At 40.2% G+C, this 12579-nt stretch overlaps 1 protein-coding gene across 5 annotated transcripts in view; it reads right to left on the bottom strand.

Moving 5' to 3' along the window:
- ATRNL1 (attractin like 1) overlaps positions 1–12189 on the bottom strand; it is a 432748-nt gene extending 420559 nt beyond the window's left edge. For 4 of the 5 annotated variants that reach the window (XM_058841795.1, XM_058841796.1, XM_058841797.1 and 1 more), the window contains exon 1: positions 11603–11911. In XM_058841795.1, the coding sequence (XP_058697778.1) occupies positions 11603–11886 (284 nt within the window). In that variant the 5' untranslated portion in view covers positions 11887–11911. Of the gene's footprint in view, positions 1–11602; positions 11938–12051 lie in introns of those variants that run through there. The other variant, XM_058841794.1, reaches the window with a different exon arrangement.
- Between the last annotated feature and the right edge of the window lie 390 nt (positions 12190–12579).

Here is a 12579-nt window from a genome sequence, read left to right as displayed (position 1 = left end):
CCTCAGTACTTCTGGTCTGTTAAAAACAAACAAAAAGGAATAAAGGTCTTTAATAGAGATGAAAACCCCAAAAGTTGCTGCTACTTAAAAAACTGTAGATTCTAAACACAAGATGCCTGAAAATTTCTTTCATCAAATACTGTAGTTTTATTTTAACAATTATGCCTTTAAGTAGCCCCAGACTAAGAGATAAGATACACTGAAGTCTAGGCCTGCAGTGGCATAATTATGAGAACAAAGAAGAATATTTCTTCCATTAGAATTAATGTGTGACTATGCTCATAGTCACCAAAATTAGCATATTTATTTTTGTCATTCTCCCAGCCTTGAAGCACAGTAATTTATATCCACACCCAGTGAATTACATAAAGGCAACAGGGAAAGTTGTAGATTGCAAAGTTACAGCACAAACTAGAAGATCACACGTTGTACAGGGCTCTCCTGGATCATCACAGAAAACCAGATTAATTGCTGTACTTAAAAGTGAGGACTAAGGTTGTCCTTCATCTGCTTTGGTTTTCATTAGCAGATGGAAATAAAAGGACACATTTATCAGGATGATTAAAAATAGTGAATGACGAGCTACAGGTGATGTGTGAAAAAGAGCTGATCAACCACCAGGGGTTGTATGAATAACAGGTAAGACTTTTTAAGATCTTTATTGAGCATGACCTCAAAACTCTCACGGCAACTCAAAGTAAAAATTCAGAGACAGATGTTCTCAAATTCCATTTCAGTGTAGCATTGCAAGCTTTCATCATTCTAAGAGAAGCTAACATGCACTGGCTCGGCTTTTCAGTCCAATTGCTGCTTAGAAATGCAGCCAATCTAAATTGGAAAACCCAAATCTAACTTTAAAGGAATATTCTGCATACATTCAGCTGTCTGTCACTTCAGAGTTTTGTGTTAGAGAACAGATTTCTAAAAGCCTACAAAGCCCAGATACAGTAAGTACACTTCAAGGATGTAGATAAAATTGAAAACAAAATAATCCAGCAACATTGCTATTTATGAACACCTTTTGTCAAGTTAATATACTAAGCTGTGGCTTTCTTGTTCCCTGTCTCCATCCTCTTTAAAAAAATACAAACCAGAGATCAGTTACAAACTCATTCCATCTTTCATGTTCTGGTCCACCTTTTCAAGATCAATTCTCTAAGTATCCATCAACCTCTAACCTAAATTGGTATTTATACCTGCACTCAGAGAGGCCACCCTATAAACTTACTGAATGACCTACAGTATGTGTTTGAAACAGACAATGTAAAAATACCATCACAAAACTCCTCACTAATGAATATATATAGGAAAAATAAACTTAATATTCTGTCTTGTATCCAATTATGCTACACAGTAGGAGCCTCTCAGAAAACAAAGAACTTCAAACTATATTGAGTATTTGCAGGGGAAAAAAAAAATACAAATTAAAGAAAGTTCAGTCTTCCCAAAATGAGGACTGATACAGACTTACAGAAAATGTTATTTATTCCCAAGCTTCCCTTTAAATTCAGCCACTTACTTGTTATTTTACTGTAGACAAGCACCCAACTTGAGGTTTCCTACAAGTAAAACAGCTCAAAAAATAAGAGTCTGTTTTCCAAGGCCAGTGTGACAAGCAGCTACCCAGGGCTTAAAAAAGATATCCAGGTGGAGTATGATACAGATGGGTGGAATTAAGTCTTTCTTTACCTGGATACTGATTAGGGATTTTAGCCCTGTGAAAGCTAAAATAGCACAAGCACTTTAGAAGTTAAGAATTCTAGAAAAATTGTGCCATTTTTTAATTTAAAATAGCTGTTTGCTCCTACAAAGTGCTACAGAACTCAAACCACCAGGGTGGTGAGAGGGAACAGGGTGTGGATTTTCAATACACATATTCTGATGTTAATACTTATATCAGCATTAGGTTTTTGAAAACATCTGCAAAAATATTTTCTAACAAAATTGTCTTAATATGATAGTACAGCTTTGTACACAAGTGCAAATCCATGTGTTTTCAAAAGCAGCCATTTGTTCAGTATTTTCCATTTTTCAGGATTACCTTCCAGCTCCTGTCCAAGGTTTTGGTTTCAGTTACCTATTGGAGAAGACTCATGACAAACAAAACAGATCTGCTGATAATAAGAGAAGCACCCAGCTCCATTACAGCAGCCCTGGGATGCTTCCCTTGAAACGTTCACGGCTCATTTCCCTCTCCCCACACCTGCTTTGGGACACCCTGAATGTAGCACATCGAGGTTTGATTAACAGGAGTCCTCCAAAGCATCTTCATCAAATGAACTTGCACACACAAAGATGACTGGGTTTTCCTTGTGGGAAATACATACATTTACATAAACACACTCTTACTCTACAGATAAAAAAGAACCATTAAGTGTGCAAATTATCCTACAGTTGGATTAATCAGCATTTAAGTTTTACTAATAAAACTGAAATTATCAAAATAATTCTTTATAGAAGTCAGAATGTATCCAAGTCTTGAGTTTTGAAAGCTGAGATTAATTAACAAGAAAATTAAGATCACCATATTTTAGCCACCTCTATCCATTTTAAGAAGGAAAGTATTTTAAACTGCAGCATGACTAGAAAGATATTTTTCTGACTAATTTATCTTTGTCCTAGGATTGTGGGTGGCAATCAATGAAGCCCATTTGTCTTCTTGTTCCACAGTGCCTCGTGGTTTGCTTACAACTTGAACAAAGTTTCTGCAAAGCTCACCAGAATACTTAAACACATTATTAACCCCAGCTCTTCTCCCAGCCTTTTCACCAAAATCACTGCTGCTCATGTTATACTGCCACAACTGGTAACAGACATAGCTAAAATCTGGTCCTTCTGTGGCACTGCTGTTCGTTCTGCAGTCCCAGCTCCTGCATCCCAGTAGTTACACAACATTTCCAACATGAACCATTTCTTCACAGAAGGCAAGTTATCAACCTTCAAGAAAACAGAGAAGTGGCTGAAAACTCAAACACATGGAAACAAACAAAAATCTATGCATAAAAATGCATGTCTAAAATAAAAATCTACATTTAAAGACTGAATTCAGATTCACAACTTGTAATAACATCAATGCCATCAATCTACAAATTAGGAGTGTGTGATTCTTTGATACTGGCATAGGAATGCAATGACTAATACAGAACACTATTCCCACAAGTAAAGCAGTAACTCCACAAAATACCCATTAAATACCGCAGCATTTAGTAGTATTTTGTTTGTAATATTTAATCTAGGGTTGGGGGTTAGGTCTTTGGAGGTCTTACTTCTGAAACCAAATCTTATCAGTGACAGCCAATGTACAATTTTTTCCAGTGAGTCTATAATATTAGAATATTATTCTGCAATAACACAGATTGCATCGTTTTTCTTCATCTGACCTAATGAGGAAGTGATTTTTACTCACCTAATTGAGATACTCAGCTGTCTTGGAGTTTGGACAACAGTACTTCGTGCCCTAATATTTATCACATTCTAGGAACAAATGCAATCTCTAAAATTTTATCTAGTTTATTACCAGTCCTTTAACTTACAGTAAGTGTTATTTCCTTTTTACAGATGAAGCACCAGAGCACATAAATTATGGAAAAAATCCATAAGGAAATGTAGACATCGAGTGTGATCATTTTATGTGTCTGCATCCAATCTTTAAGTAATTCAGTACTTGTTCTCATGCCAGGCAATCCTAGAATACCCAGGATTCAAAACTCCCTGCCCAATTCAAGCTTATTAGATATGTGCTGCTTAAAACTTGGAAATATTCTACAGCAAGCTTGATTTTAAATACCACTAGCATAAGCAGAGTAGGTATTTTGCCATCAGAGATGATAGCAGCCCATTTTCATCCTTAGCTAAGAAATATAAAAATACTGATTCAAACATCCTAGAATCCATTTCTTACAGATGAGTAACATAAGCTTTAAATTTTGGGAGAGATTGTGTTGTGGAATTTTTTTTATTTATTTTTTTTTTTTAATTATATTGCATTAACAAAGTTTAAGATGCCTACCCTGGAATATTCTATAGCTGGTGGCTAAATTGTTTTTGAGAAGTCCAAAGAACTGAGCAAACTTCAAAGTCAAATGCAGGTCTTGCACCTTGGGAATGGCCACTAAGTAACAAACTGTGTTGAGCTCAGTTCCATCATTTCTCACCAAGGTCTTGGTCCTCGTGGAGCTCTGAAATCAATGCACAAGCTTGTCCACTCATTAGGTTTTTAAGATTTAAAGGACAACCTATAAAACTGGTTTGAAAATTCCCACTGCTCACTCACCTCACATTAAAGCATCTACTTTGCTTACAGTTTACTGGTTTTATTTTATTACTGTTAGCAGCTGCAATTCACTGGAGTGTTCATGTTTTCAGGTATCATCATCATCATTTATTTCTCCTTACATGAACTTTGTAGCATGTTTTCCAAGCCAAGACTATACAGCTAATAACAAATTTCATAGACACTGACAGATAATTATTCTTCAGTACTGCAGGAGTTTTCCAATGCATTTTTGTTGTTTATGTAGTGATGCTTCAAAACAAGGTGTTTTTTCACCAGCATTTGTTAGAATGTGTAGGAATATCCCAAGGGTATTCCTGTAACATCTCATATTTACCTCCTACCTTTTCCACCTACATTTTGATACAATTAAATCAATTTCTAGGACAGTGTGATAGACTGAGGTCTCAAAAACTGCTCGTAAGCATTCTAAAAACATGACATGAACTATGATAATGCCTCCCAAAATATGATCCTCATGCCTTCCCCTTGATTAAAGGAACTAAGAGAAACACAGTGTATTTATTTGCCAAATTAAATTTCAAACATACTAAGTATTAGATGCTATAACCTGTACAGCTATTTACGTATCATTTATGGATGAACTTAAGCATGCATTGATACAACTGAGCTTTTTAAACACCCATAGCAATGGCAACCAGCCTTTGATGCTGTCTGATGGGCTGGCAGGGTCATCAACCATCTGTTCCCACACTTCTTTGCATAAGTAACAAACTGCTTAGCCTGCAAACAAACCAGGATTCAGAATCCACCAGCCCTGCAAACAAACCAGGCTTCAGAATCCACCAGCCCTGCAAACAAACCCACATTCAGATTGACTCCTATGGACAGTCTCAGATTTACACAAAAGAAGGGACACTGTACATTGTTAATTGTCTACTGCTTTGAGGGAAGAGGGGTGTTTTTAAAAGGGCCTTGCTCCATCCCAAACCCAAATGTTTGTAGCCCCACAACCACCTGTCACTCCAACCAGGGGAGGAAGTGTTCAGTTCACAGACTGGTTTGAGAAAAGCAGGGCCTCAGTACTGAGGATGCAGCAACTCCAAGAGGATTTAGAGGTAGAAAATCATGGTCTGAGATGTCAGCAGAGTGCGAAGCTGAGAAGCACTGCCTGCAACTGCACAGCAGGACCCCAGGCAGCAGGGGAGAAGCTATTCTGCATCTACATTCCATCTGCAGGACCACTACCAAAAGCATTTAGTTCTGGCACTCACAGCTCACCAACACTGATGAAACAGTGTTTGTAATAGGCTGTAAACCAAGAGAGTAGTCAAGGAGGAAAAAGTCTGTTTTATGTTGAGACAACTCAAGGAACTTTTCCATTCTCAATGAGGAAAAGGTGACCATATCTCCACCTCCACAAGGAACAAAGACCTCAACTTCTAAAGGTTTTACAATGAAGGCCTGACTCAAAACATTAAAAAACAGGGTAACTAAGAGACAAAAAATAAGGTAGACTAGATCTCTGTATCAGCAGTTTCTGCATTTGTTCTGGTTATAGAACATGGTGAGGATAACTAACCAATGAATGGAGTTTGAAAGTCTATAGGGGCTTTGAGTCAGTGGAAGTGTTTTCAGACATGTACAGATGCTTTCTACAGCATGTGTTCAACTCACACAGGAATTAATTCAGAGTTACGCTACAGCCTGCAAAAGGCAAGAGGTAATAAGTAATCAGAGTTCATTTCTGGTCTTCTCTATAAAACCCTTAAAAATCACTGCAATGGTTACTGATGAAATTGGTAGTGTTAGGACAGCGGCTGGACTCTGATTTTAAGGGTCATTTCCAAGCTAAAAGATTTAATGTAGCAAGTATTAAGCGGTCAAAAAATACATTACAATAAAATTAATTTTTTAAGTTTGCAAAACGACTGCTTTCCTTTGAAAAAGCACTTTTCAGTGCAGATTGCTTAGCTTAAGAGGCATTTAATATGATTTTATGGCTCATGTTTCTACATTTAAAACAAGATTTACAAAAAAAATTTGTTCTTTAGAAATCCAAAGTATCTTTATAATACAAGCCATAACTGTATTGTATTTTAAAATTTTAATACAGAGAGAATAAATCACATTAAAATAGTTTTTCAGAGCACCATAACTAAAATAACTTAAATAAAGACCACATTTGATAGCACTAAAATCATAATCACTGATGCTTTTCCAGAAGTTTAGTTTTATTACCATTCACATGCTGAGTTGTAAAAAGGCAATCTGCAGGTGCAAAATCTCACACTCAGTTGCACTGATGTCAATAAGAGTAATTATTTCTTGGATCAGATACAGGCCACTCTGATGACAAAGAGTGTAGCTACTTACAGCATGACTCAGGGATTTCACCCTGTAAAACAGAAGTTGCACTTTAATGGTAATGTTGTTTCACATTAAAGTTCTGGAAAACTAAGTCTGGACCAATTCTAAAAGTAACATATTTTTTCCCCTATCTACACCTGCTGATGCTGCCAACTCCTTTGGATCAGCAGAAGCCTTATGCAAGTGAAGTAACTTGAGGAAACTGAGCCAGCTTAAAAAAAACTGGCTGGGAGGTGGGGAGATCTGTTCCTGTTGATACTTTTCAAGTCTCAGCAGGAATATTAATGCTTACATAAGAACCAGCAAGATGCAATCAAAGAGAGGTGTGAAAGATAAAGTCACCCCCTTTCACAGCACTCTGAACTTCAACTGGCTGCAGCTAAAGCGAACTTTTCTTAAGATCTCTTCTTATACAACATTATCATTCATTTACAATCTGCAATTTAAGGACACTTTCCTTGCATGAGTCATTCTGCAGACAGCAGAATTCAGAGAGAATTTAGACAGAAATAAGGATTTTGCCTGGAATAACAAAATTTGATTTTCTTCAAACATTCAGTTGTGAATGTACTTGCACTTGGAAATTGTTTTGCCCTTGAAGAATGCAGAATCTTTTATAGGAGCTCTAGAAATTAAGGAGAGCATGCAGGCGGTAATTTAGAAGTACAATAAGAACATCTGGAGGCAAGGTTTAATAATCAAACAAATCCATTTGCTCTTACTCTCTCCATAACAACTGCATATCTAGGACTAGGTAGAGCAGATTAACTCAAGTGTAGGTCCTCAAAGGTGCTCACCTGTCCTGTTCTGCTTCATTACACATCACACTCATGGCTATCAAATAAATAACTATAAACATCTGAAAACACAACCTCATTTTTCAAAGGCAGCATATTACAGTGGGTATTTCCAGTCATTCAGGTACTCAAAAACTTAAGAGGAAGATAAATTCCATGTACAAAGTTTTCTCAAATTCTCTTCCACAAACGAGGGCAAAGCAGAGCACTTTTTGGAAAAAGGAAAACTTTTTGCTCCAACCTGGAGGAATTTTTTTTTCTTCTAAGAAATCATTCTATAAGTAGCAAAACTAATGAAACCTGTTTTCCTGCACTGCTGCATCTCAAGACTATTGACTTTGACATTTAACTACATAGAAGCTGTGACAGCAGTTTTTACTGCAGTTGGGCCATTCATAATGTTTGTGTCCCTGAATTCCCTGGAGTCTCGTACCATAACTGATTTAGGCAGCCTCTCCCTCTCCCTTCAGCCCAAACTCCTATCATCATGCAAAGTGCAACTGACCAGCAAACTCAAAGGCACAGAAGAGGGGAAGAAAGAATGGCAGATGTAGCATTAAAAGCATCACTTCTTTAATAAATCAACCTAGCAAAACAAAACTGTACGCTGTCCTTTAATGCTTGTGGTTTAGTTTATATCTTGGGAGCTGTGCTGCTTGAAGCTCCCTGCTATAAAAACAGATCCTGCTCACCCACTGGCTTTCCTATCTTTCACCTGGCAAAATTTCTTTCCATCCTCTTTTTATAACAAAATTCCCCTTTTTAATTTTGATTTAAAAAAGGCTTTGCATTATTTCAGAGTAGAAGTGAAGGGATGGAAGGAAAAAAAAAAGGTTGAAAGTAAGTCAGAAAGTCAGAGCTGCATTCAGATATTCAGTATGGACAGAGAGTAAAATAATTTACCAGCAGGCAGGCATGAGGCCTAAATCTTTCTAAGAAGTGACCGACATGATTGTGAATGCAATGCAGTAAGAATAGCAACATCTGCATTTTTATATGCTTTACCACAGGCTTCACAATAACAAGAGTAAATTCAAAACTTGGTAAATAAGGGAAACAAAATGGCAAAATGGTGTTAGACAGTCTCTTTGCCTATTTACCCCCCTCCACCTTTATTTCATCCTGTGCAGAGGAACATTTGCAAAGCAGTTTACTTAGTAGTTCTCCTACAGGGAAAAGGCAAGGTTACCATAGTATTGTCAATTAATTTTGACACCTGCTTACAAAGATTGATCAATTATTTTTGATGTCTCTCTGCTATGTTACTGTTTCTCAGTTTAGAAGAGAAATAAAACAAAGCCAAAAATACTACACATCTCTTACCCAAGAATTAATGGTCCCAAGACACCCTCAGGCAGAGTATTTCTCCTCCTACCACAATGTGCCTGGTACTTGCAAGTCCCTCATTCCCAGAGAGCAAAAACAACCATACCACACTTACATGAAAATAAAGAAAGAACCTTTTCTATTCAAGTGTTTTAAGCCTACCCTTGAAAATCTGGGGGTTTTTTTCAAATACTGTAGTGACAGGTTTCACACGTGTCCAATTTAGGTCATTAAAAGTTCAATTCAAATCTTGGGTAACAGGGACACACGCAGGCACTTCAAACAGCTGCGACTTGGAAACCCTGTAAATGTTTAGAGTAATACCCAAGGTTCTATTAACATTTCTGTAGATCGTATCGACAACCTCCGAACTGGCTGCTAATGCAGCTCTAATAGCCGAACACACTTTTCAGTCCTTGCCATTCCGAAACGATCCTCACCATAATCCTCACTAACAGAGGCCACTGCTGCAGAAATGATGTACAACAGACAGAACTTGTCAAACCACTGCTGCGAAAGTCCAGCCCTGGCTTCTTAAGGGTAAAGCACAAAGGAAACTTAGCAGCCAAATGGAAACAAAATGCTCCGCGGGAATAAGAGAAACCAAGAGTTGCCACAGAGATCGGGAAGGTGTTCAGTCACCCAGCCATCAGGCAGAGTAACACTCCTTCTCCAACTCTTCAGGTGGAAATACACGGAGCTCATCACCCATTCCACACCCATCTGAATTTTCAGGATCCAAAATACAACCGCTCCGAGCTGCTGCTTGCAAATGTGTGAGACACGTTTAACATATTTCACTCCATCCTCACTTCACAAAGCTTGAAAAGCTTTAAATCTTAGAATGCTTATTTTCAGTGCAGAGTACACTCTGCTTCCACGAATAAAGATTAAGGATGAGCTGTCAAAGACACTGCTATGAAAAGTGTCCTCAGTAAAAAACAGGTCTCCAACAGCTTACTCCGGTGAGAAAAATCATAACGCAAGAGTCACTGCCATTTCTAAAGCTAAGCATGAAAAAACATAGATGAGTTAATGAAAAATCTATTTCACCAAAACCCCTAACAGTACTTCAGTTAAAGACTGTGTTAGCTCGGCTCAGAAGAGGAGCCCTTCCAACATTCAGACAGAACTTCCTCTAGGTGGGGATGGATTATTAACTTTCTACCAGAAGGGAAAATGTAACCACTATGCTTCCTCACTTGACAAACAAAACCGAGCTAAAGAAACCTAGATGTTTTGAAAGATAAAAGCAAGATAATACCTGTAAGGACGGGAGAGCGGCCCAGTAACTCAGAGAGTATACTCATTCACAACAAGATTTGAAATTGAATAAATTACCATTTGCTTTGGTCCTGGCACTATTAGGGTCTGTTATGAGTGGCACCAAGACAAAGGATACAAGTAATCTCTTTATAGCCAGGAAATAATAGCTCTGTAGATCCACATACACAAAGATTCACCTGGGCCTCCTCTCATCACTCTCTGAAATTAGCCCATTGTTCCACAGCAGGACCAACCCCAAACATCCAATACACACAGGCAACAACAAACGGCCAACTTTAAAACCTTATTATCAAGTTCATAGGCAAAAAAGTATGTATTATATTTACCTTGTATTAGCTTATAGCTAGGTTAAAATCTTACTGCTGCAATATCCACCAAATATCAGTGAATTGGCTCTTTCTGTGCACTGTGTACATCACTTCAGCCAACACTGACTTCAACTACTCCTTAACTTCCCAGGTTAAGAAGTTACTGGATTTACTTTTTGTTTATTTAGGAATGAATGACCTCGAATTAAACGTTTAAAAGAGATGTAAATTATACATCCCAATTTCAGTGTTCCAGAGACAAAAACTGAATTTAAACACAATTTTAAAACAGACAGTGTTTGATACTTAACCTATCAAAAGTAGTTTCCAAAGAAAGAAAAAACTTCAACTTCTCTAAGACATAGTCTCACCAATGCACTGTTAGATATTAGAACACTTTCCAGTTATGTATGTCAACATACTTAATAAATGGAGCTCCTGCTCATAAGGGGTGTTTTACAGGGAATGAAATGAGATGACCTGTCTAAGATTATATAGCAAAATAACAGCAACCAGTGTTCTTCAGAGCCAGTCTTTACACTGATACCAAAGGGGGCGGGAGGAAAGTGACAGCCCTATAAATTAAGTCTTCTTTCCCACTCCATATAGAAAAGCAAGTGTCAGGGTATGCTTCCTTCTCGCTGATCAATGACTCTGTATCACACTGACTTTTAAGAATGAGAAGGTAGTTAGACCTTGAATAAGTACCCGTTCCTTTGCAGAAATATGTTACTGTTTTATATGTCCCACTCTCTTCTGCAAACCTTGTCACCAGGGATGTACATTTCACTCAGTTGCACTCGTGTTGTCCTGAATGAAACTGACTGATGCCCATTTAGCTCAAACAAATGAAAGAAAGGAAAGCTGGAAGGAGCTAAACCTTTCACTCTTCCGAAGGAAGAAGTCATTAAAATCCACTACTAATTTTTGCTCCCTGGGCAGCCCCATGAAGCGCACATGTCATTTCCATGACACTTCCAGAAGGGACAGCAGCGACACAGCTTTAGGCCCATTTCTCCCCGTCTCTCAGTTCCGATGAAGTGGAGCAGCCTATTTTCAGCGATAAGTCAGCCGGAGCTGTGTCCTGTGCTCTTAAGACCTGCAGGAGCCTATTTCGTCCATAACTTCTGCCAAATACTTCCACCACACACGAACAAAATCATAGCAGGCACGAGCAAAACAAAAGAAAAAAACAAACAAACAAACAGACAAGTGAAAGTGAGAGGAAAAAGATGTAGGGATGAGAAGAAGAAAAAAAATCGCAATAAGCAGAGACTTACTTGAACCTGCCCTGGCAGTGTTGGCACTGGTCTCCCACCCAGCCCTGGTCGCAGACGCAGGTGGAGTTGACACAATGACCCGAGAAGCAGGAGATTTTGTCGCAGGACTTGGACTGGGACACCTGGGCATAGAGGGCCAGGTAGAGGAAGCCGTAGAAGAGCAGCCAGCTGTTCACATCCAGGAGCGAGGCGAAGCAGCAGCAGCAGGCGGAGGGGAAAGGTCTCCAGGCGGCCGGGCCCGCGGGGGCAGCTCCCGCTCTCCGGCCGCCGCTGCCCAGGTCCATCTTGGCCGCGGGGGCCGCGGGCCGAGGCGCGGCCGGCGATAGCAGCTTCCCCTGAGGGGAGATAATCCAGCCAGGGAAGATTCAAACCCCCCGCTTCCTCCTCGCCTTCCTCTCCTCCCTCCCGACCCCAGCGCTGCCTCCTCCGGCCCCTTCAGCCCTCCGCGCCCCGTCACTCCCGAGGGGAAGCCCGGCAGCGGCAGCCCGTAGCCATCCGCCCCTTCTCCTCGTCGTCCTCCTCAGGGCTCATCGCTCCCGTCTTCTTCCATGGAGGAGGAGGGCTGCCTCTTGACCTTGTGTTTTCTCCTCGCCAGATATGCCCCCACGGCCGCGCACACGCCTCCCTGGAGCATGTATCCCGCGGCTCCCCCTTCTCCTTTGTATCCCGGTGCCCGCGGCACACACGCAGCGGCGGCGAGGAGGAGCGCGGGAGGCGGGGGCCGCCGTCCCCTCACCAGGCAGCCAGCTGGGAAGTGAGGGCGGCCGGGCCCGGAGCCGCTACGGCATCGCGCTCCGGCGGGGCGGGGAAAGGGCTGGAGAGCTCTTATCCCCGCTCCGTTATTAGCCCTGCGGGGAAGGGAGGCGGGAGGCAGCGAGAGGAGGGTTAGCAGCCCCTCCGCGTCCCAGCTGACAGCTTCCAAGCAGCCATTTTTAAAGGCTAATTGTCACCGCCGCTCGGAGCCGCCTCCCGCCCCT

This window comes from Poecile atricapillus, chromosome 6 (assembly GCF_030490865.1).
Source record: "Poecile atricapillus isolate bPoeAtr1 chromosome 6, bPoeAtr1.hap1, whole genome shotgun sequence".
Taxonomy (NCBI): domain Eukaryota; kingdom Metazoa; phylum Chordata; class Aves; order Passeriformes; family Paridae; genus Poecile; species Poecile atricapillus.
The sequence above is the reverse complement of the archived record's forward strand: the minus strand, read 5'-3'. Positions and strand labels throughout refer to the sequence as shown.